The sequence below is a fragment of the Nelusetta ayraudi genome, unplaced genomic scaffold, assembly GCF_046127955.1.
Source record: "Nelusetta ayraudi isolate G7.1 ecotype Tasmania unplaced genomic scaffold, CSIRO-AGI_Nayr_v1 ptg000067l, whole genome shotgun sequence".
Classification (NCBI taxonomy): domain Eukaryota; kingdom Metazoa; phylum Chordata; class Actinopteri; order Tetraodontiformes; family Monacanthidae; genus Nelusetta; species Nelusetta ayraudi.
The window spans coordinates 150,001-168,759 of NW_027466117.1; the positions used below are offsets into that span (position 1 = coordinate 150,001).

Sequence of the window (18,759 nt, forward strand, 5' to 3'; positions counted from 1 at the left end):
GGTGAAGGTGTCCCTCACTCTGCTCTCTCTCTCTCTCTCTCTCTTTCCCTCTCTCTCCCTCGCCCAGTGTGCGGCAAGCCTCCGCTCAACCCCCGCATCGTGGGCGGCCAGGTGGCGCCGCTGGGCAGCTGGCCCTGGCAGGTCAGCGCGCACTTTTCTGGCCGACACTTCTGTGGAGGCTCGCTGATCAGCAGCCAGTGGGTGGTGTCGGCCGCCCACTGCTTCCAGAGGTGAGCGGCACACCTGTTCTTTTCAGAGCAGGGAACCAGGAAGAAGCTGCGCAAGGTTTCCCAAACAGGACGCGTGGAAAATGAGACAATGAAATCACCTCCAGTTCCCACTCACGTGTCTGCGATGGTTCCATTAAAGGAACTCCATGGAGCCGTTACAGGCGTGTTGAAAAAGAAAAGAAAAATTCCAATCAGGTCCGCACCCACAACTGGCCGCTGGCCAGAGGTGAATAAAAAGTATCCGCGTTCTGTACTTGAGAAAAGAACAGAATGTGCGTAGTTAAAGTAAAAGTCCTGATTCCACTCCTTTATTCAAGAAAGTCCATGTCAGAAAGTACAGCTTCTGAAATGTACTGAAGAAAAAAGTGACAGAATAATCTGAACTGAACTGATCAGGGGTCAGAGGTCAGAGTGAGCATCTGGGTCATTTTCAACAGCTTTGCTGTTTTTTAATACTCATAGCTTTTTTTCAATCCGAACTTTGACCCCTAAGCCGAAGTCCTCTGAAATAATCTCCTGTCTCTGAAATACCATCCACTCTTATATTCAACCACACCTGCAGGGTTGACAACCAGAATAAACCAGTGAATGACTTTGAGCTTTGAAACACAAAAGTAACCAGGAGGAGCATAAAGTGCAGATACTTGTGTACAAATGCAGGGAGTCAAAGTAAAAACCCCAGTCGAGTCAAGTACAGACCTGTACTTGGTTACTTGGCGGTGAGAACCAAGCCACCGGCGAGTCACCAGGGGTTGGCTTGTGTTTCCTGTGTGTCGCCCAGGGTGGGCGCCAGTGACGTGACGCTGTTCCTGGGCCGCCAGCAGCAACAGGGCACCAACGCCAACGAGGTGAGTCGCTCGGTGATGCAGATCATCAACCATCCCGAGTACGACGCCTCAACCTCGGACAACGACATCAGCCTGCTGAAGCTCTCGTCGCCCGTCACCTTCACCAACTTCATCCTGCCGGTGTGTCTGGCGGCCACCGACAGCACCTTCCACAACGGCACCGACTCCTGGGTCACCGGCTGGGGGACGATTGGATCAGGAGGTGGGTCCAGAACAAGCAGAAATGTGTCTGAATGTCTTTATGCTAGTCTTTAGGACTGGGTACTGCCCAGTAGTCCGACCTGCATTGGTCCGACCTCCCATTAGGGTTAAGCTTAGGGTTAGGGTCAGGTGAGCTCGGACCAATGCCATGCCCTCTCTCATGACTCGGGGCGACTGTAGCTCAGGAGGTAGAGCGGGTTGTCCAATGGCCAAAAGCTTGGCGGTTCAACTCCCGCTCCATTCCAGGCTGTCGCTGTGTCCTTGGGCAAGACATTTACCCAGCAGCCTTGTACGAATGTGAGTGGATGTTGGGTGGCTGGCTGGTGGTCGGAGGAGCCCTTTGATTGGCTGCCAGGCTTCCGTCAGTGTGGCCCAGGGCAGCTGTTGCTACAGATGGAGCGTCCCACCACCACCAGTGTGAAAGTGGTGTGAATGAATCATGGGTTCCATGTGAAGCACTTTGGGTGTCTTGAAAAGCGCTATATAAATGCAATCCATTATTGTTGTTATAATGGCTGACAGATTTGACGGACAGGGAGCAAAAGAGAGAATAAAGAGGGGATCTAAGTGAGGGGCTGACCCCTGTGCTGCCTCTGTTCCACGTGGTGAGCGTGGCGGTAACCCTAAGGACTCTCTATTTTTTTTCTTTTTGAATGTCTTCACCCCCCCCCCCACCCCGCCTTGATCCCACCCACCCCACCACCAGTGCCCCTTCCGCCCCCGGAGGAGCTGATGGAGGTGGAGGTGCCCATCATCGGCAACAGGCAGTGCAACTGTGACTACGGCGTCGGGCAAATCACCGACAACATGATCTGCGCCGGAGTGCGAACCGGAGGGAGGGACTCCTGCCAGGTGAACCATGTCACATGACCTCCAAACCCCCAAGCGTCCAATTCCAATTCCAGTCGCATTATCTGGGTGTCTCAATCGGAGTCCTCAAACTCCGATCTTAGTCGGACCAACGCGTTTACATGCGCTTCAGTTGTCCGTTCATATTCGGACTAAAGGCAACAATTTGGTTTTCTCCAGTGTGATGTAATCGCACTCTGTCTGTCCGTGTGACCCCCTGACCCTCTCATCTTAGGGAGATTCAGGCGGACCGCTGGTCAGCAAGCAGAACGACGTCTGGACCCAGGGAGGCGTCGTGAGTTTCGGCCGCGGTTGTGCCTTGCCCAAATTCCCGGGAGTCTACACCCGAGTGTCACGCTACCAGACCTGGATCAACAGCCAGACCGTCGGCGACCAGCCGGGCTTCGTCACCTTCACTTCCTCCGGTACCGACGCTGACCTCAGCGTCACCTGCGACGGTCTGCCGCCGGTCACCGAGGCACCGACCACCCAGACTCCGACGGCTGGTACTTCACCGCTTCACTCTTATTAAGACGGAAGTGCGTTGCATTCACTGGATTACACGTAATTACATCATTGAACTCTTGTTTACAGATCACTCATTGAATACACTCACATCTATAGCATTTAATACTGGTTCAACTTCCTCACCACCCCCTTCTCCGATGGCTGCCACTGAGGCACCGACCACCCAAACCCCTCTGCCAACGGCTGCCACTGAGGCACCGACCACCCAAATTCCGATAACTGGTATTTTACTGCATGCCTTTATTACTACGGAAGCGCATTGCATTCACTCAACAACAAAAAATGTACGCACCTAATCTCGTAATGAAGAGATCTGGATCTCGTAATTATTGGAAAAGATCTCGTAATTCTGAGATAAAATAAAGAAAAAGTAAACATCTGTAAATCTTTTCTAATCAGTGGGCAATGATGGCGCTATCACAGTCATCCTGCTATAGTTTCCTTCTCGGTTTGAGACGCTGGGAAATCCTTGCATTTCCTTTTCTCAATATGACGGCTTCTTTTCCCGTAATTATGAGATCGTGATCTCGTAAGTACAAGATAAGATGCCCACATTTTTTTTTGGTCCAGTGAATGTAATGTGCTTCCATATATTACTGCTTGTATTTGTTGACTCTGCCCCGCCGCCCCCCAGCTGTGGTCTGTGGCAGCGCACCGCTGAACACGCGGTTGGCAGGCGGAGACTCGGTGAGCAGTGCCGGCATGTGGCCATGGATGGCCAGCCTCCAGAAGAATGGCAGCCACGTGTGCGGTGGCACGCTGGTGTCGGAGGACCACGTCCTGAGCAACGCAGACTGCTTCTCCAGGTGGGGGCGCCACTTTCACACCTTCACTCAGAAAGCTAGCAAGGGTAGCGATCGTCTTTAAAGGCTGCATGGCATTCTTTCTTTCTAGCCGCAGGCGTATTTGAGGATTAAGTTTGAGGCCTGTCATCCTGAAAATGCTTCTTCCGTTTAGCTGCAGTACCACGGCTGACCACTGGGTGAGACTCAAAGCTAGGCGGGGGTGTGCTGCTTTTAAGGCACATGTTTGAATAAGCTCTTATTTTGGCATTACATTTGAATGTACTTTTATTTTGACATTTGCTTGACCTACACTGTAGTGAGGACCACGTAGGGGGCGTTGCTGAGCCACAGAGTCTCCCGAGTGCGCTGGCGTTGCTAAATCTGACTCGTCCTCTTTCCCTCCAGCACCCCCGTGGCGTCCGACTGGACCGTGGTCCTGGGGCGCCTGAGCCAGAACGGCGCCAACGCCTTCGAGGTGAGGCTGAACGTGACCAACATCACACTGAGCAACGTGACCTCCACCAACGTGGCGGTGCTGCTGCTGCAGAGCCGGCCCACGCTCAACAACTACATCCAGCCCATCTGCATGGACAACGGCGTGACCTTTGCCCTCAACTCCACCTGCTGGGTGGCTGGCTGGAGCGCCGGACGAGGGGGAGGTGAGTTCCGTCGCCTCTAGGGGGCGCCGTTATGCGTGCAACAATTAGTTGACAAAGATCCATGGGGAAATGACTCAGATTTAATCGTCGGCTACTCGCTGGTTCGGCCATCGGGCTTGTTTTTTCTGGAGCTGAGAGGCAAAGGGTGAGTCGTCTCACTTCCTAATCATCTCCGCTAAGAGTTGCGTTTGCTCGATAGTGACTGTGGGCAGCGCCACAACTTCAAAAAAAAAAAACACCGCGGCTGGCAACAGAAAGATCCCAGGCCCGGAGCCGAACCCACAGCCTTCTTGTCGAGAGACCGCTGCACCGCCGTTTCGTTGTTTTTTTTTTAATTTTCTGAATTATTTTTGCCCACGTCAGAGCAACAAGGCCTGCAGGAGCGCCAGACCACGGTGGTGAACTGCGGGAACGTGACGGACGACTACATCTGCACGTCGGGGTTCACGCTGGAGCAGGTGAGCGACTGGAACAGGCTTGATCCGGCCGTACGGCGCCACCCGCGGATGACCTGAGGCGGCTTCAGTTTTTCCATTTCTTTTCTGTTTTTGTTTTTTTTGCTCAGGGTGACTCCGGAGGCCCGCTGATGTGCATGGTGGACGGCGCCTGGTTCCAGGCGGCCGTGTTGTCTGGTGGAAACCCCTCCTCCTCCACCTCCAGCCGGCGGTGGAGATCAGAATCAGTGGTGGCCTTTGTCAGATTGAACGAGTATGGGGCATTCCTGAAGACCACCGTGGGGACCTTCTTGTCGCCCAGGTCCAACAGCACCAACAGCACCAACAGCACCACTACATCCAGCAGCGGCAGCACCGCCGGACCCGTCTCCTTCCTCTTTCACCTCCTCGTCTTCGCTGCCGGCGCCCTTCTCCTCTGCTCGTAAAAAGTTTTTTCTTCTTCCTTTTTACGAGCATTTACATGACGTCACAGAGACAGATGAATGTAAGTAAACGAGGAGCGTGGTGGGCGGAGCTTAGCCACGGTGCCTGAGCCTCAAGCTGGGAATGACAGACTCAGAATAAGTGAAGCGTCTCGGGGCGAGTCATAGTTTGAAGGTCATGTCACTGTTTAGGAAAATAGCTTTAACAACCCACCCGGGCAGTGAGAAATGAAGGATCTTAAAGCTACACTGAACAAATGCCATGCAATGTGTGCATTTTCTTTGTTTTCTTTTTTCTTTTTTTTTAAGTATTTGCACTGAAATTGGTTCATTTTTAAATGTGAATGTGGTTTTAATCAAAACTTCTTTGTTTGACTTGAGCTCATTTTTACAGCTGAAGATTCCTGTGTCTGTTTGAATGATCTGCTTTTGAAAGCAGCAGACTGGTTTTCTCTCAGGTTGAACTAATGACGTCAATGCGTCTGTTCTGATTTAATTTAAAAAAAAAATTTAAAAAAAGAACAATAATATAAATATATAGAAATATCAAAAAATAAAATGTGTATAGAAAACAGTGTGTTTGTTTGTGTTTTTTTTATTTTCATCAATGATTTGGAGTAAAATCACACACACACACACACACACACACACACACACACACACACACACACACACACACACACACACACACACACACACACACACACACACCAATGGATGAAACACATAATTGAACGTTCAAACAAACGTCAGTGTACTGCTGTGAATAAAAAGGCACTTTCTTCCCCTGATCTCCGCATGGCTTTGACACGCAGTCCAAATACAAGCTTTGAATTTGAATGACACAACGGAGGGCGCCACCTGCTGGCAGTAACAAAACCTTTCTGTTAACTGCAGAAGAAGCCAGTGGGTTTTTTTTCCCACCTCAAAAGCATAAACAAACACAAAATGTTCAGATAAAAAATTGAAGAAGCACTTGGAAGAAGCCTCCCCCCCTCTATCTGATTCTGATCTCGAAGCAAAGACAGTTGCAGGAGTCGCACTCTGGTGGCTGGCAGGTGCAGGCACAGTCGCACTTAATGCACTGCAAGAAAACAAGAGAAACACAAAACAAAAGCACAAAGCAGGGAGGTCAAAACACAAACATGGATTGTCAAACACAGTCCAGAAGTGAACGCTGCTGCAGAGCGACGCCTCTGCCTCCCTGCTCGACAAGTTCCAACATCAACAGCTCCACCAAAGTCTGCAAAGCAACTCCACTTATAAGCCTTTGTGACGACGCATTATATGACGCTGTCGCACACTGACAGACAGACAGACAGACAGACAGACAGACACTGTCTGTCTGAGCCCTGCAGTAAACCTGTCAGAGTGTGAAGTCGGTAACGACTGGTTCGGCATTTCCAACGCAAATATGTTTTACATCTTCAAGCAATGGTCAATGTTGCATTCAATCAAGGCTTAGGTCTCTTCAGAATACACAAGAATACAAGACAAACATCTGCTGCAGGCTTCAGTCAACCGTGCACATCTCGCTTGGTGGGTGCTGCAGGCGCTGCAGGTACTTACAGACGGAGGAGAGCAGGACTGCGGCCAGCAGGAGCGCCCGCTGGGCAGCTCACAGTCACACAGCTGGCCCAGTCTGAAGCACTGCTCAAACATGGAGACATCAGGGCAGCAGCCGCTGCACTGGGCCGAGCAGCGGTCCTTTAGGGAGAAAAACAACACGGTCAGTCAGCATCACTCGCCAACTCCTGCAACCTGAGAAAATCCCATCAGAAAGTAGGGGGGAAAAAAGTGCCAGTTTAAGGAGAACACCCCCACAAATGATACTTTGAAAGTAGTGGAGAAGTCAACGTGCACACAGGTGCCAAATAAAGACATTCAAACACTCCATACTCATAAGTTACAAGAAAAATTGCAGGGGGGGTTTATCACACATACATACAGAAACATACAAATAACATGAATAATATCTATTTTCATCTTACTTATTAATTGCGTCTCCTCCTCTAAAATAAAAATGTTAAAACATTCATCAGATCTTATTTCTCATGTCTCTTGGCACCAAACTGTCTTACGTATAAATATTAATATATCTTCTACTTCTGACTGCCAGTGCCAACAGGCACCAAGCAAGCAACAAGCAAGCAACAAGCAACCAACCAACCTTCAGGCACAAACGGATCCACAGACCGAGTCCCAGGACGAGCACGTAGAGGGCCAGAGTGATCAGCAGCACCGCGGGAAGGGGGATGGCGAAGCCCCAAACAGGCAACCCCTGGGGAAGCGGGCAAACGGCTCCTTGTAGTGCAGAACTGACCAAATCATTTTTATTACGACTCTTTTACATTTCAGTTCTGCTTACTTCCATCGCTCCCGTCGTCTCCGTTTCATTCCTCTTGTACCAGAAAAGTCATCAGACTCCCCCACCAGCAGCAGCTAGTTAGCCGCTAGCAGCTAGTTAGCTCTGGGGTCCCGCCCGCGTTGAAAACACAATGCTGCCGACGGAATGTTGCCCTCAGACACAGGAGGAGAGACGTTCAAAGGAAGACGACAGAGGCGGATGTTGACTCTACAAATACCAGCAAACGTGTCGTTTTTCTCGGCATCCGAGTGTTCCAATCGGGATGCGCGACGGCGGTGCCCGCGTTGCCATGGAATCGGACGGGTGTCTCGTAGGGACATATTTCAAAAAAGGGCAAAACAACACCCAGCTCGGCGGTACAATAACTTGAATAAACGAGAAATAGCGTCAAAACAAAGCCGATGTCAAGCCAACACTTAAGTAACGGGTTATTGCTAAACAGTGGACGGTCGGTTGGACGATGAGGACTACTAGAAAGAAACCTTTTATTGCTGCAGCCTCTAAACTGTCGCAATCTTTAAGCGTCACTTGTGACATTTAGCAAAAGCGTGTCGTCAGCTGAAACCTCCGATCTGTTCTATGTTGTGTCCCAGAAAGTGACTCAATATTATCATCTTTACTGAAACCAAATAAGATTTCTCTTAAGATACCAAATATTTACAAAACTGGTAAATTGTTTGATAATGAAAGACGGGTTAAAAATGTACGGAGACCTTGGTTTTGTTGTTTGATTGTGGTGTGAACCAGAGTGTAGCAACCTTGATTGATTATGCTTTAAACAAACTGCCCACAGGGGACAAAACCCATTACCTCTAAGAACAAAGAAAAAACCAAAACATTTGTGTGCCTTGTTTAAGTGCCTTACAACCCACTCGGTACAAAGTGGGATGAGCTTGGAATTAATGCAGGAATAAGGCAGAAGATGTTGCTGTTCATTTAGTCAGCGACAACAGATCATTTATCACACAAATTCCACTGCAACATATGGACACTCATGGTTTTATTGAAATAGTAAAAAACAAAAACCTACACAAGCGCCAAAATTGTGCACAAAAAACTAAAAACAACAAAATTAAAAAAAGGAAACAGACAGTGAGTTAAGGGAGGGGGATATGTGGCGGTCGATTATTCCTGATGTGTGGAGTTGCAGTGGCATCTCTTTATGGGAACTAGTCTGCCCCCTGGTGTTTCTAGGGGGAGCCTTGGTTTTACAAAGTCCCATGTCTGTCAGAGGTAATTCACGTGTTAGCTGTTCGGAGCTGTGGGGGCAGCAGGAGCTGTAGAGTGGAGGAGGGGCAACCGCAGCACATCGGAGAGCAGGAGGAGGAAGACAGTGCCGCTGTTAGCAGCAGCACCATCTAGAAGCCGTGCATCTTCAGCTGCTCCTCCCTGGCCAGCTGATACTGGAAACAAACATGAACACATATTAATGACCTCTGGCCACGTCATAAACAGAAACAGAAAAAAAACAACACTGTTGAGCTCATGTAGCTGGCCTACAGATAAGGCCTGGGGGGTAGGAAGGAAGAGGCAAAAAACAACAACTTACCTTCACGATAAACTTGCTGATGTTTGTACGCTGGTCACCCTGAAGCTGGATCACTTCACCATACTCCGGGTGCTCGACCACCGTCCCATTACAAGCAAACTCCTGTTGGAAGAGGGAGAAGGCCACAAAATTAGTTGATCAAAGCCGTGACACGCAGGCTCATTTAGCAAAAGGCTAAACAAACTCAAAGTGAAAACAAACCTTTTTGAAAGCCTTGACTAGTTTCTTCTTATCATAGTCATCAGCGATGCCCTGGACAGTGGTGAGGGTCTTCCTGCCGTTCCGCTGTTGGATTCTTATGTGGATGTAGTCACCATCACCCTTTCTTGCATCAGCAAAGGGGTCTGAAGAGGAGACAAAAGGGAAAAAAACAACAACTCTTGAGTGACTTTCAAGTGCGTGTTGACTCTTAATAGATCGTCCAAGAAGCGACGGACAACGTCTCCGTGTTTAGCAGGCTAGGCTAGGCTAACCAGCCCACAGGCTAGGCTAAACCAACGAGCCATGACACGGCACTATCTCCAGGACGAACGCGACGAAGCAGAGGAAGTACGCGCAACTTCCAACTATGTATAATAACTGTCATTAAGATAATTCGGACTCTGAATCGAGTTATCGAAGTCAAAATATAAATCAAATTATTCGTAGAGTAGTAAAGCCATGTCGAGGCCTAGCTGCGGCCTAGATGTCCTGTGCGCACCAGGCGATTCTTCGAACAAAAAAAAAGGGGGGGGGGGAGGGGAATCGCAGATCGCAGTTTGACAAATCTAAACATGCCATCAACGACAAATATCGACATTTTTGCTTGACATTTTATTTGAAATGTTAAAATGCAACGCCATCGAGGCAACATATATATTTTTATTTTTTATTTTTAAAAACGGCTAACGGATCTCCGAATAAATCCTTGCTAGCATAGCTATGCTAACAGTCGCCCTTCCCCCACCCTGTCTCGTGGAGGAGTTCGATTTAAAAAAAAAGGGGGGGGATGGGGACTTACCCAAAGTGGTGAAGTTCTCGATACCGGACATACGATAAGATTGGCTTTCTTTCTCCGTAGTAACTTGGTTAGCAGTTGGCGGTTCGTCGGCTGACGGTGAGATTGTGGTCAAGTCGTGTGTCGAGCTTTCAGCTGATTACCGGGCGCCGCTCGCTCGATGCTGCGTTTAAGGTCGCGTAAAAAAAAGGAGATGAAGTCCGTCACGTTGTGCGCGAACAGGGGTTTTTATAGGTTCGCCCCTGTCGACGTCACTGCCTCGGTGACGCTCGGCGTGAGGTAATCGAAGGCCACGCCCTGTTGTTTCTCTACTTTACCGGAAAGTTGACATCATCTTGGTTCAACTTTGCTTGGCAACAATTTCTGACATCCGCATGGTTTAAAAGGACAACAAATGGCAGCGGCAAATAATATAATTGTAAATTAAGATGAATTATTTAAGACATTTCAGGCGCAACGTTGAGCTGATGAGGGTTTTACTTCTCTTTGCCCAACGTTTGTCTCATGTAGTTTATTTCATAAACAATATGTCTTGTTTTTTGTTTTTTTTAACAACTGCTAATGTCAAAGGTCGTGCTAAAAGCTTTGGTGAAACAGTTTATTTTATAACCAAATTAAATGCATCAACCTGATTTTGTAGTCTGATACAGAACTGGGAACTGGGGGAGACCTTCAAAGATAAACCATTGAAAAAGAAATATCTAAATAGATTTACAGAGGTTTTATTTCTGAGTGCCACTTTGCAAGTTTTCAAAATCTCCTTGACAATCTCAACGGGGAATCGTAAAGAGAGGGAGCGCTGGCCGTCGTGCCAAGACCCAAGACCGGCTCCCGATGACCCGACTGCGCCACAACGTTGCTTAGGTGCACTCGACTTGAACGTTATCAAATCTGTCACGCTTCCCACCACACCCACAACTCCAACAAATTCTCAACCACTATTGCTTTATTGAAACTGTCCCAAACAAAACAGTGGAATGAAATAGCGTCAAATTAACGTGACACGGAAACCTGAGGGCCCCCCCCCCCCTGAAAAGAAAGGAGTGCGAGGAGATGCGTAGACGACGGTGATCATTCCTGAAGTGGTGCTGAGCCGCAGTTTCGTCTCTGCCTGTGTGCAGAAGCTCCGGTGGTGTGAGGAGGAGGAGGAGGAGGAGGAGGAGGAGCCGCCACCCGCGTCAAACAAAGTCTCAGAGGAGCGGCAAGTTGTAAGTGGCAGGCGTCGGGACCGAAAGACGACGGGCGCCGGCAGCACATCAGAGGGTGGGAGGACGAGACGAGCGGTGGCACGAGCATCTAGAAGCCGTGCACTTTGAGCTGTTCCTCCCTGGCCAGTTTGATCTAGAGGAAAGAGTGCAGGCGGTCAGCTGGAAATGTACAGACACTGAGTGAAACACGTGGTGCTTACACCAGCAGTCAACAGTTTGGACACCGCTGTTTCTTCTTTATCTCGACTACTTCCTACGCTGTAGATACACGCTGAAGACATCAAATATATGACCGATATATGTAGATTAATGTTAAATACCTAAATATATCATGTTACATATATTTCATATAAAGGGTGGCTATTCTAGATCATCTACAATAGAAAACTTGTTGAAGTTATTTCACACTTTTTTGTTGAATACACATTCCATGACAATCCGCAATGTCAATAGTCCTGAAAAACCATGACATCAGGAGTCTGTGTATAAACCTTTGACTGTTAGTGTACACTGGATTGATGTTGACGCACATAAAAAAAAAAAAATAAAAAAAAAAGGACCTTCTTGATAAACTTGCAGATATTCCCGCGCTGGTCTCCCTGGAGCTGAATCACTTCACCATACTCCGGGTGCTCCACCACCGTCCCATTACAAGCAAACTCCTGTCGGAGGCGGGAGAGCAATTCAGTGGTTGACGAAAGCAGAGCCGAACACCAGAACAAAGCACTGCTCGCGGCGAGGTCCGGCGACCGTGTACCCTCTTGAAAGCCCTGACGAGTTTCCTCTTGTCGTAGTTGGCGGCGATGCCCTGGACAGTGGTGAGGGTCTTCCTGCCGTTGCGCTGCTGGATTCTTATGTGGATGTAGTCGTCACCACCTGGGAGGCAGTCATCACCCTTGTTTGCATCAGCAAAGGGGTCTGAAAGTGAGGCAGTGGTTGACAGCAAAGACAAATCCTGTTAGAAAATATTTCCCAGCCTTTTCCAAAGTCATCGCTTTGTATTTGGCTCTCGCATGCAGTCAACAAAAGTGTCTTTTGAAAGTGTTTTGTGGTTAATGAGCTACGTAGGTACATCGGTATTACAGCACAAGATATGTGGACAAGAAGCACCGACGAGGTAAAATGATCAATCTTTGAGTTAATTTCACTGGTATGTGGGTCGATTTTAGAAGTCTTAAAAGAGTCTGGTAGCGTCGTTGTCTACAACATCACTAGTTGGCACAAAGCTTGGCCCTCCCAGACCTTCTAACATGGTTCCACCAAAGTCCTACCAAAGGTTTTGAGGTTCTGGATACCGGACATGCGACACAGTTCCGTTCACTTCTGTTTGGTAACTTTGGTCGACAAGCAGTCGGTCAACTAAGTGGTTGAGGTCAGGTGGGGAGTTCGACTAGGTGGACTAGTCTGTGGGTGAGATTTAATCCTGCTTTAAAGTCTCTCTCACGGAGGGGAAAGACGACCTACATCAAAGCTTTTATAGTCCCACTCCCAACTCTGAGATTAAAGTCAGAATGTGAACTGCTGAGAGGCTTGCAGACCTGCGCACTGGCTGGAATACGTATCTCCTATCTAGTGACAGGTCAGTGAGGCGTTGGCACAGTTCAATAATGGCTCTCTTCCATGACACAGTTTCTCCAGCAGGACTTCAACTGGCATGGTTGATGCTAAAAATACACACACAAACAAGCTCATGTTAACGACCACGTTTCTCGCCAGGCATATCTGGTTGGACCCCTAGGTTCTCTGACCTCATATTTTGTACTGTGACACTTTAAATGGTGGCAGTAGACTGATGTGATTCCCACTTGTCGTCGCCGGTACATTTGCAAATCATGATACAATCCAAACTCACCAGAAATGAAAAATTCAAATGACTGCAGGTTTAATAGGGATCCCAGCAGTTTGATGAGTCGGAGGACCATCGCTGGTCCCAACAGCTTCAACCCAGCCATCAGTGCAGGAGATCAACAAACTGTATCCACCTGGCACTGTTTGCTCAATTGTTTTTTGTTTTTTGTTACTTTTGCCTTGTCAAACAGTAAGTAGACTCAGTTTCTCACTGGTATCATAAAAAGCATATTTAGTTCTCCTTTGCTGCATAATTATATACTGTATGTCCTGCTCCTATATTTGATGTCTTCAGCATATATCTGCTGTGTAGAAAGTCGTAAAGATAAAAAATAAATAAATAAATAAAATTGCATTAGAAGGTTTGTCCGAACTTTTGGCTGGTAGTGTACATCCTTCCCGACAGCAATCCACCTGCGTGTCTTTCTGCTCATCTGGCTCATTGGTTCTGATCCCAATCTGCAACCGTTACCACATCCATCACAGGCTGCAGAGAATCCAACAACGGAGAACCTCTTTCCGTGGTTAATTGAGAATCCGAGACGACACCGCTGCAACGTATGGACACTCATTTTATTGAAATCGTACAAAACAAAAAAGTTACACAAAACGGTGCCACCTAAATGCGGCACAGGAACCAAAAAACACGAAAGACTTTAAAAGGAACTCGACAATGGGCGAAGGGGGGAGGATGTGTTGGGGTCGATTCTTCCTGATGTGTGGAGCTGCACTGGCATCTCTTGATGGGAACTAGTCTGCCCCCTGGTGTTTCTAGAGGGAGCCTTGGTTTTACAAAGTCCCATGTCTGTCGGAGGTAATTCACGAGTAAGCTGCTCGGAGCTGGTGGGGCTGCAGAGTCGGAGAGGAAGGGCAACGGCAGCACATCGGAGGAGGGGAGGAAGAGAGTGCCGCTGGTGGCGGCAGCACCATCTAGAAGCCGTGCACTTTGAGCTGCTCCTCCCTGGCCAACTTACACTGGAACACACACGAAAGAAGACGCAATTAAACTTTTATCTCCAGAGCCTGAAACAACAACATATTGGCCAGCACTTGCTTGTACAGCACAAACACTGTCCCTCGGGCAGACTCACATCCTTGATAAACTTGCAGATATTGCCACGCTGGTCCCCCTGAAGCTGGATCACTTCACCATACTCCGGGTGCTCGACCACCGTCCCATTACACGCAAACTCCTGTCGGAGGCGGGAGAACAGAGCAGCGGTTGGTCACAGCGGCGACACGCAGGCTCGCTGAGCAAAAGGGCAAAACGGACTCGGGAGCGAAAACAAACCTTTTTGAAAGCCCTGACTAGTTTCTTCTTGTCATAGACGGCGGCGATGCCCTGGACAGTGGTGAGGGTCTTCCTGCCGTTCCGCTGCTGGATTCTTATGTGGATGTAGTCGTCACCACCTGGGAGGCGGTCATCGCCCTTTTGTGCATCAGCAAAGGGGTCTGAAGTGGGAAGTAAAGGTTAAGATACTTTTTTTTTTTTCTTCTTCTTCTGCCTTTGTTGACCTCTGTGACCCCCCTCCTCGTCAGAAACCAAAGACGTTGCAGCGGTTCGACTCTTAGATCGTTGCCGTGTTGCCATCTGGGAGCATCAATTTGGAGGGGTCATATATTGCAGACAGAGTTTGCACGGGGCCAGAGTCAAACGTGTCACCCGCGACAACTACACTCTTAATTTCGCTTGCGGGCAAACGCTGCAACACCAGCGCGCGCGAGTCCATCCTAGCCTAAATGCGCTGCAGTCAGTCGACTTCAGGCTGAACGGGCACCGGCTAACGGGTCACCTAACGGGTCGGGGGTTAAAATAATAATAATAATAATAATAATTATTATTATAATAACGGAACAAAAATGACAACGCTCATTAAAACGAGGTCAACGCAGAATCACGGTCGCTGCAATGATAAAAGCGGCGCGAGGTAAACGACCTGCGCGATACAACGGAAGTCGAGCATCAGCATCAGCATCAGCATCCATCGGCTCGGCTCGGCTCGCCCCCCCCCCCCGACACCGCGCATCATAAAACACCTACCATAGGTTTTGAGGTTCTCGATACGGGACATACGATAATATTTGCTTTCCTTCCGTAGATGACTTGGTTCGCGCGCAGTTCGTCGGCTGACGTGGAACTGAATCGCTGGGAGTCACGCTGAGCGAACGGGCTTTTGCCTGGTGCCGGGACAGACGCTCGTCAGTGCGGCTCTCTGCAGCTCTCAAAATGGAGTTCGTCAACACCGACCGAGGAGGGACGGGCCTGCCGCTCCGCCCCGCCCACCAGCCCGGTGAAAGCAGAGGCGAAGCTCCGCCCGCCAAAAACCAGTGAAAGTAATACGGCGAGACAATGCGTGTTCACGCGACTATCAATGAAATGAAACATGTTTTCATATTAAAAATAAATAAATAATAAAAAAAAAAAAAAATTAGAGCGAGATTATAGAGCCAGCAATGACTGCTAGCTCGAGTGTTATCTTTAAATGGTACAAAACACATGTTAAATTCTGCTATAATAACTGCAGGTTGTATAGGAAAAGTAAAAATAGGCAACATGCCACTTTGAACCTGTGGCGACTTTATATATGAAAGCCATCAGCTAGTCTGCAGTCTCATGGCCACTGTCCCCATTATCTGGCAAGACATTTTAGAGTTTAATGTTTATCACAGTGAAGTGAAGATTTTTTATCTAACTTTTTTATTTTTTTTTTTTAAAGAAAAACCACAAAAACACAGGCCATTTTATTCAAAACAGCAAAATCTTTAATGGTAGAGTTGTTACTCTTTTAATCTATAACAACATGGAAAAAGAACCAAAAAAAAAATAAATTGAGCACAAAAAGGAGGTGAGACTGAGGCAGCCACACCACTGGTAAGCACAGGAGCATTCTGGAGATTACTGGACACATCCCTGCACCTCAACAGCTAACCAGCAATACTCAACAGCTATGCGACTGCGCCTAGTGCACAAAAGAAAACACACAAGTAGGATTAGGGAAAGAAAGAAAAAAAAAACAACAACAATTCTAAAATTACAATGTGACAATTTTATTGAGCTAACATCAACCTGTCATCCTTTAGGACCTCTCACTGATCTGACACGTTTTTTTTGTTTTTTTCTTTTTTTAGATTTTTGCCTCCCAAGGGAAAAATAAATCTGCCAATGCTATCCAATAATCTGCGTTGCAATAGCTAATGCAAATGAAAATGACAAAAATTAGTTGTTGTTTTTTTTGAAAAATGATGCTGCTACTGTTTCTCGGCAGAAAAACAATCACGTTTTGGTGAACCTAAAAAGAAGGCATTTCACTGTGAGATGAGAACGCTGATCATCTCACGAACTTAACACGGAGCGTTGATTATTCAAAGTAAAAAAATATAGTTGAATTTAGATTGCCTTAGTTATTCAGTCACCGCGATAAAGGATAACTGCAGTAAGTAATAATTCTGTGTAGGTCAGTTGAAAGAAGAACGGTGGCGTGTCCCAGTTTTTGTTTTTTTTTATTATTATTGCCAGGCTGACTTAATAAGGAAGGATCGCTATGCTGCAAACAAAATGTCTTTCCGCGTGGTAGCAAGAGAGAGAAAAACCGAAATTTGCCAAAAGGTGAAACAAATATAAAGGACTAGAGAAACCTTTCCCTCACTAATAGATATCAAGGATAATTATTTCAATCAAAGCTTACAACTGTTTCCTGGGATTCCATGTTAACCAGATAAGCAGTTAACGCTATAAAAAAAAAATCCTCAATAGCTGAAACAATTACAAAAAAAAATAATCTAATGTCGTCAACATGAGCAACCAATTTAAGTCATAGCAGTTGCCATCACATTAAAGTAAATTTAAAAGTTCACAATGTTCTGTGGGAAACAAAATCATTCCTAAGCGTTGAATGGAAAATGAACGAAAAAAGAAAAGAAAATTACAAAAACAAAGAAAACACGAAAAGAACCTTTTATAGCAGGAGACTGATGTTTGTGTTTAATCCTGTCTTGAACTTGTTAAAGCTGTGATGTCATCTTAATCTGGCGGAGAAAAACGGGAGAACGGCACCGTTAGCAATTGGCATTTACACACCAAAACCAAAAGCAACATCTTACAAACCTGCAACAGGAGCAGGCAATCGCCAGGTGGCTCAGCTTAAAAATAACTGCCAAATAATTGGCAAAAGTTTGCGGGAGATTATTACATTTTATACATTAAAATAACTCCTCCCGTATGGGGTATTTGACTAAAAAATATGATTAAGCAACAACAATGTCTTTGTCTGAGCTTACATGTCATCACGTGGATCACTCTTGGGCTTCGTCTCCATTCTCTGGTGCAGACTTGGGCGGACTTTTAGATCTTGATCTGGATCCTCTTTTCGAGGCTGGGGTCCCGCTTCTAGACCTAGAGCGAGATCTGGAACGAGACCGGGATCGTGACCTGGAACGAGATGGGGACTTGGCCTTGGCCTTTTTGGTCCTCGGAGAGCGAGACTTGGACCTGGAGTAGGACCGGGACCTGGACTTGCTGTAGCGGGACCTGCTCCGGGACCGAGAGCGGCTCCGACTGCGGGACCTGCTGCGCCGTCTATTTCTTGCGCCGGGGGAATAGCTGGAGACACAAAGAGTGTGAGGTGAGCATCTGCAATGTCTTATTAGAACATCTCAGACCACAGTAGCACTTCAGAAGAGGTTTGTCATCGTGTAAGCGCAGACAACTCACGAGGCATGGCAAGAAACAATACATGACTGGGAAACGTTGAAAATCTGAATTTTAGGGAAATGTTGAAAATTTGAATTTTACAAATTATTGGAAAATTTTGATTAAGTCAACAATAAAATGACTCAACAATTCAGAAAAAAAAAAAAGAAACCACAACGAACTTGCATTAAATTCGGCATATCAAACTTTCCCAGGTGGAAGGTAGCTCGAGCGACCATGTTGAACGTGTTCTCAAGAGAGAGCACACCTCCTGCTCCGCCGTCCACTGTACCTCCTATGGTGTCCTCCTCGCCTTCCTCCTCCTCCTCCGCCGCCGCCGCCACCACCGCCGCCGCCGCCACCACCACCGCCGTAGTGGGAGTCCGGGGGTCGGCCGTAGCGGGCCATCTGGACCCGCAGCTCCCGCCCGTCGAGCAGCGCGCCATCCATGGCGTCCATTGCGTCCTCGGCGTCGCGTTTGTCGTAGAAGCGGACGAAGGCGAAACCGCGGCTTTCCTTGGTGTACCGGTCCCGGGGAATATAAACGTCCCCGACGCGACCGTACTTCTCAAACACTCGTCTAAGCGTCTCGGGCTCCGTCCGATACGTCAAGTTGTCTACTTTCAGAGAAGTCATGCCGTCGACGTCTGGCGGAGGCCTACCGTAACTACTCATGGCTACAAACCGTGCGTGGGGCCTTGCAGCCTTTCTACAAAAAAACTATGGATTTCTGCGCTGTGCTGGCAAACTTTTGCGTTTGCGTCGGTGCAACAACACGACGACGTAGTTTAGGTCGAACTTACTCGGTTGTAGCCCGCCGAAGACGACAAAATCAGGAAAACACGACTTCTTCAGAACACTTCCGACTGCAGCCAACCGCCATTAACTGCCTCAATGAGGCGCACTTCTTCTACTATTCAAACTAATGCCAAGTGCGTTGCTTGAACAAAATGTCGCCCCCTGGTGGACTTGATGTTCTTAAAGGCGTCACAATAGACGATGGAATACAATGAGCATATAAAAGCGGTTGGACGGCTATTAGCTGCATTTTACACGTTTATTTCGAGTTTACGCCGTTTTTTATTTATTTATTTTAATCTAGAATCTATGTTAAGTCCAGTG

At 47.6% G+C, this 18,759-nt stretch overlaps 5 protein-coding genes across 11 annotated transcripts in view; 1 reads left to right on the plus strand and 4 right to left on the minus strand.

The window, feature by feature from the left end:
• The window catches only part of LOC142898503 (polyserase-2-like), a 7,470-nt gene extending 1,919 nt beyond the window's left edge, over nt 1-5,551 (plus strand). The window contains exons 3-11 of one of the 3 annotated variants that reach the window (XM_076041456.1): nt 68-230; nt 1,012-1,280; nt 1,986-2,131; nt 2,364-2,637; nt 2,741-2,878; nt 3,291-3,462; nt 3,847-4,100; nt 4,464-4,558; nt 4,666-5,551. In XM_076041456.1, the coding sequence (XP_075897571.1) occupies nt 68-230; nt 1,012-1,280; nt 1,986-2,131; nt 2,364-2,637; nt 2,741-2,878; nt 3,291-3,462; nt 3,847-4,100; nt 4,464-4,558; nt 4,666-4,980 (1,826 nt within the window). In that variant the 3' untranslated portion in view covers nt 4,981-5,551. Of the gene's footprint in view, nt 1-67; nt 231-1,011; nt 1,281-1,985; nt 2,132-2,363; nt 2,638-2,722; nt 2,879-3,290; nt 3,463-3,846; nt 4,101-4,463; nt 4,559-4,665 lie in introns of all 3 variants that reach the window. The other 2 variants (XM_076041455.1, XM_076041457.1) reach the window with 2 other exon arrangements.
• A 2,777-nt stretch (nt 5,552-8,328) lies between these two features.
• Nucleotides 8,329-10,099, minus strand: LOC142898521 (eukaryotic translation initiation factor 1-like). Its single transcript, XM_076041483.1, has 4 exons — nt 9,895-10,099; nt 9,096-9,238; nt 8,895-8,996; nt 8,329-8,748 (listed from the first exon to the last, which is right to left on the minus strand). The coding sequence occupies exons 1-4, from the start codon at nt 9,923-9,925 to the stop codon at nt 8,704-8,706; spliced, it is 321 nt and encodes a 106-aa protein (XP_075897598.1). The 5' UTR covers nt 9,926-10,099; the 3' UTR covers nt 8,329-8,703.
• Nucleotides 10,100-10,801: 702 nt separating this feature from the next.
• LOC142898520 (eukaryotic translation initiation factor 1b-like) lies at nt 10,802-12,529 on the minus strand. Its single transcript, XM_076041482.1, has 4 exons — nt 12,371-12,529; nt 11,857-12,017; nt 11,660-11,761; nt 10,802-11,232 (listed from the first exon to the last, which is right to left on the minus strand). Exons 1-4 carry the CDS (start codon nt 12,399-12,401, stop codon nt 11,188-11,190), a joined length of 339 nt encoding a protein of 112 aa, XP_075897597.1. The 5' UTR covers nt 12,402-12,529; the 3' UTR covers nt 10,802-11,187.
• Nucleotides 12,530-13,501: 972 nt separating this feature from the next.
• Nucleotides 13,502-15,181, minus strand: LOC142898519 (eukaryotic translation initiation factor 1b-like). Its single transcript, XM_076041480.1, has 4 exons — nt 14,989-15,181; nt 14,239-14,399; nt 14,039-14,140; nt 13,502-13,922 (listed from the first exon to the last, which is right to left on the minus strand). Exons 1-4 carry the CDS (start codon nt 15,017-15,019, stop codon nt 13,878-13,880), a joined length of 339 nt encoding a protein of 112 aa, XP_075897595.1. The 5' UTR covers nt 15,020-15,181; the 3' UTR covers nt 13,502-13,877.
• Nucleotides 15,182-15,687: 506 nt separating this feature from the next.
• On the minus strand, nt 15,688-18,683 carry srsf2b (serine and arginine rich splicing factor 2b). Of its 5 annotated transcripts, XR_012928605.1 has the most exons (5): nt 17,906-18,683; nt 17,226-17,547; nt 17,053-17,098; nt 16,901-16,973; nt 15,688-15,907 (listed from the first exon to the last, which is right to left on the minus strand). XR_012928605.1 is itself a non-coding variant. In XM_076041469.1 (3 exons), exons 1-2 carry the CDS (start codon nt 18,310-18,312, stop codon nt 17,241-17,243), a joined length of 714 nt encoding a protein of 237 aa, XP_075897584.1. In that variant the 5' UTR covers nt 18,313-18,661; the 3' UTR covers nt 15,688-16,973; nt 17,226-17,240. The 5 variants fall into 5 exon arrangements, 2 of the variants coding, with proteins under 2 accessions (XP_075897584.1, XP_075897586.1); XR_012928603.1 differs by having other exon boundaries at nt 15,688-16,973; XR_012928604.1 differs by lacking the exon at nt 17,053-17,098 and having other exon boundaries at nt 17,906-18,668.
• Nucleotides 18,684-18,759: the final 76 nt, after the last annotated feature.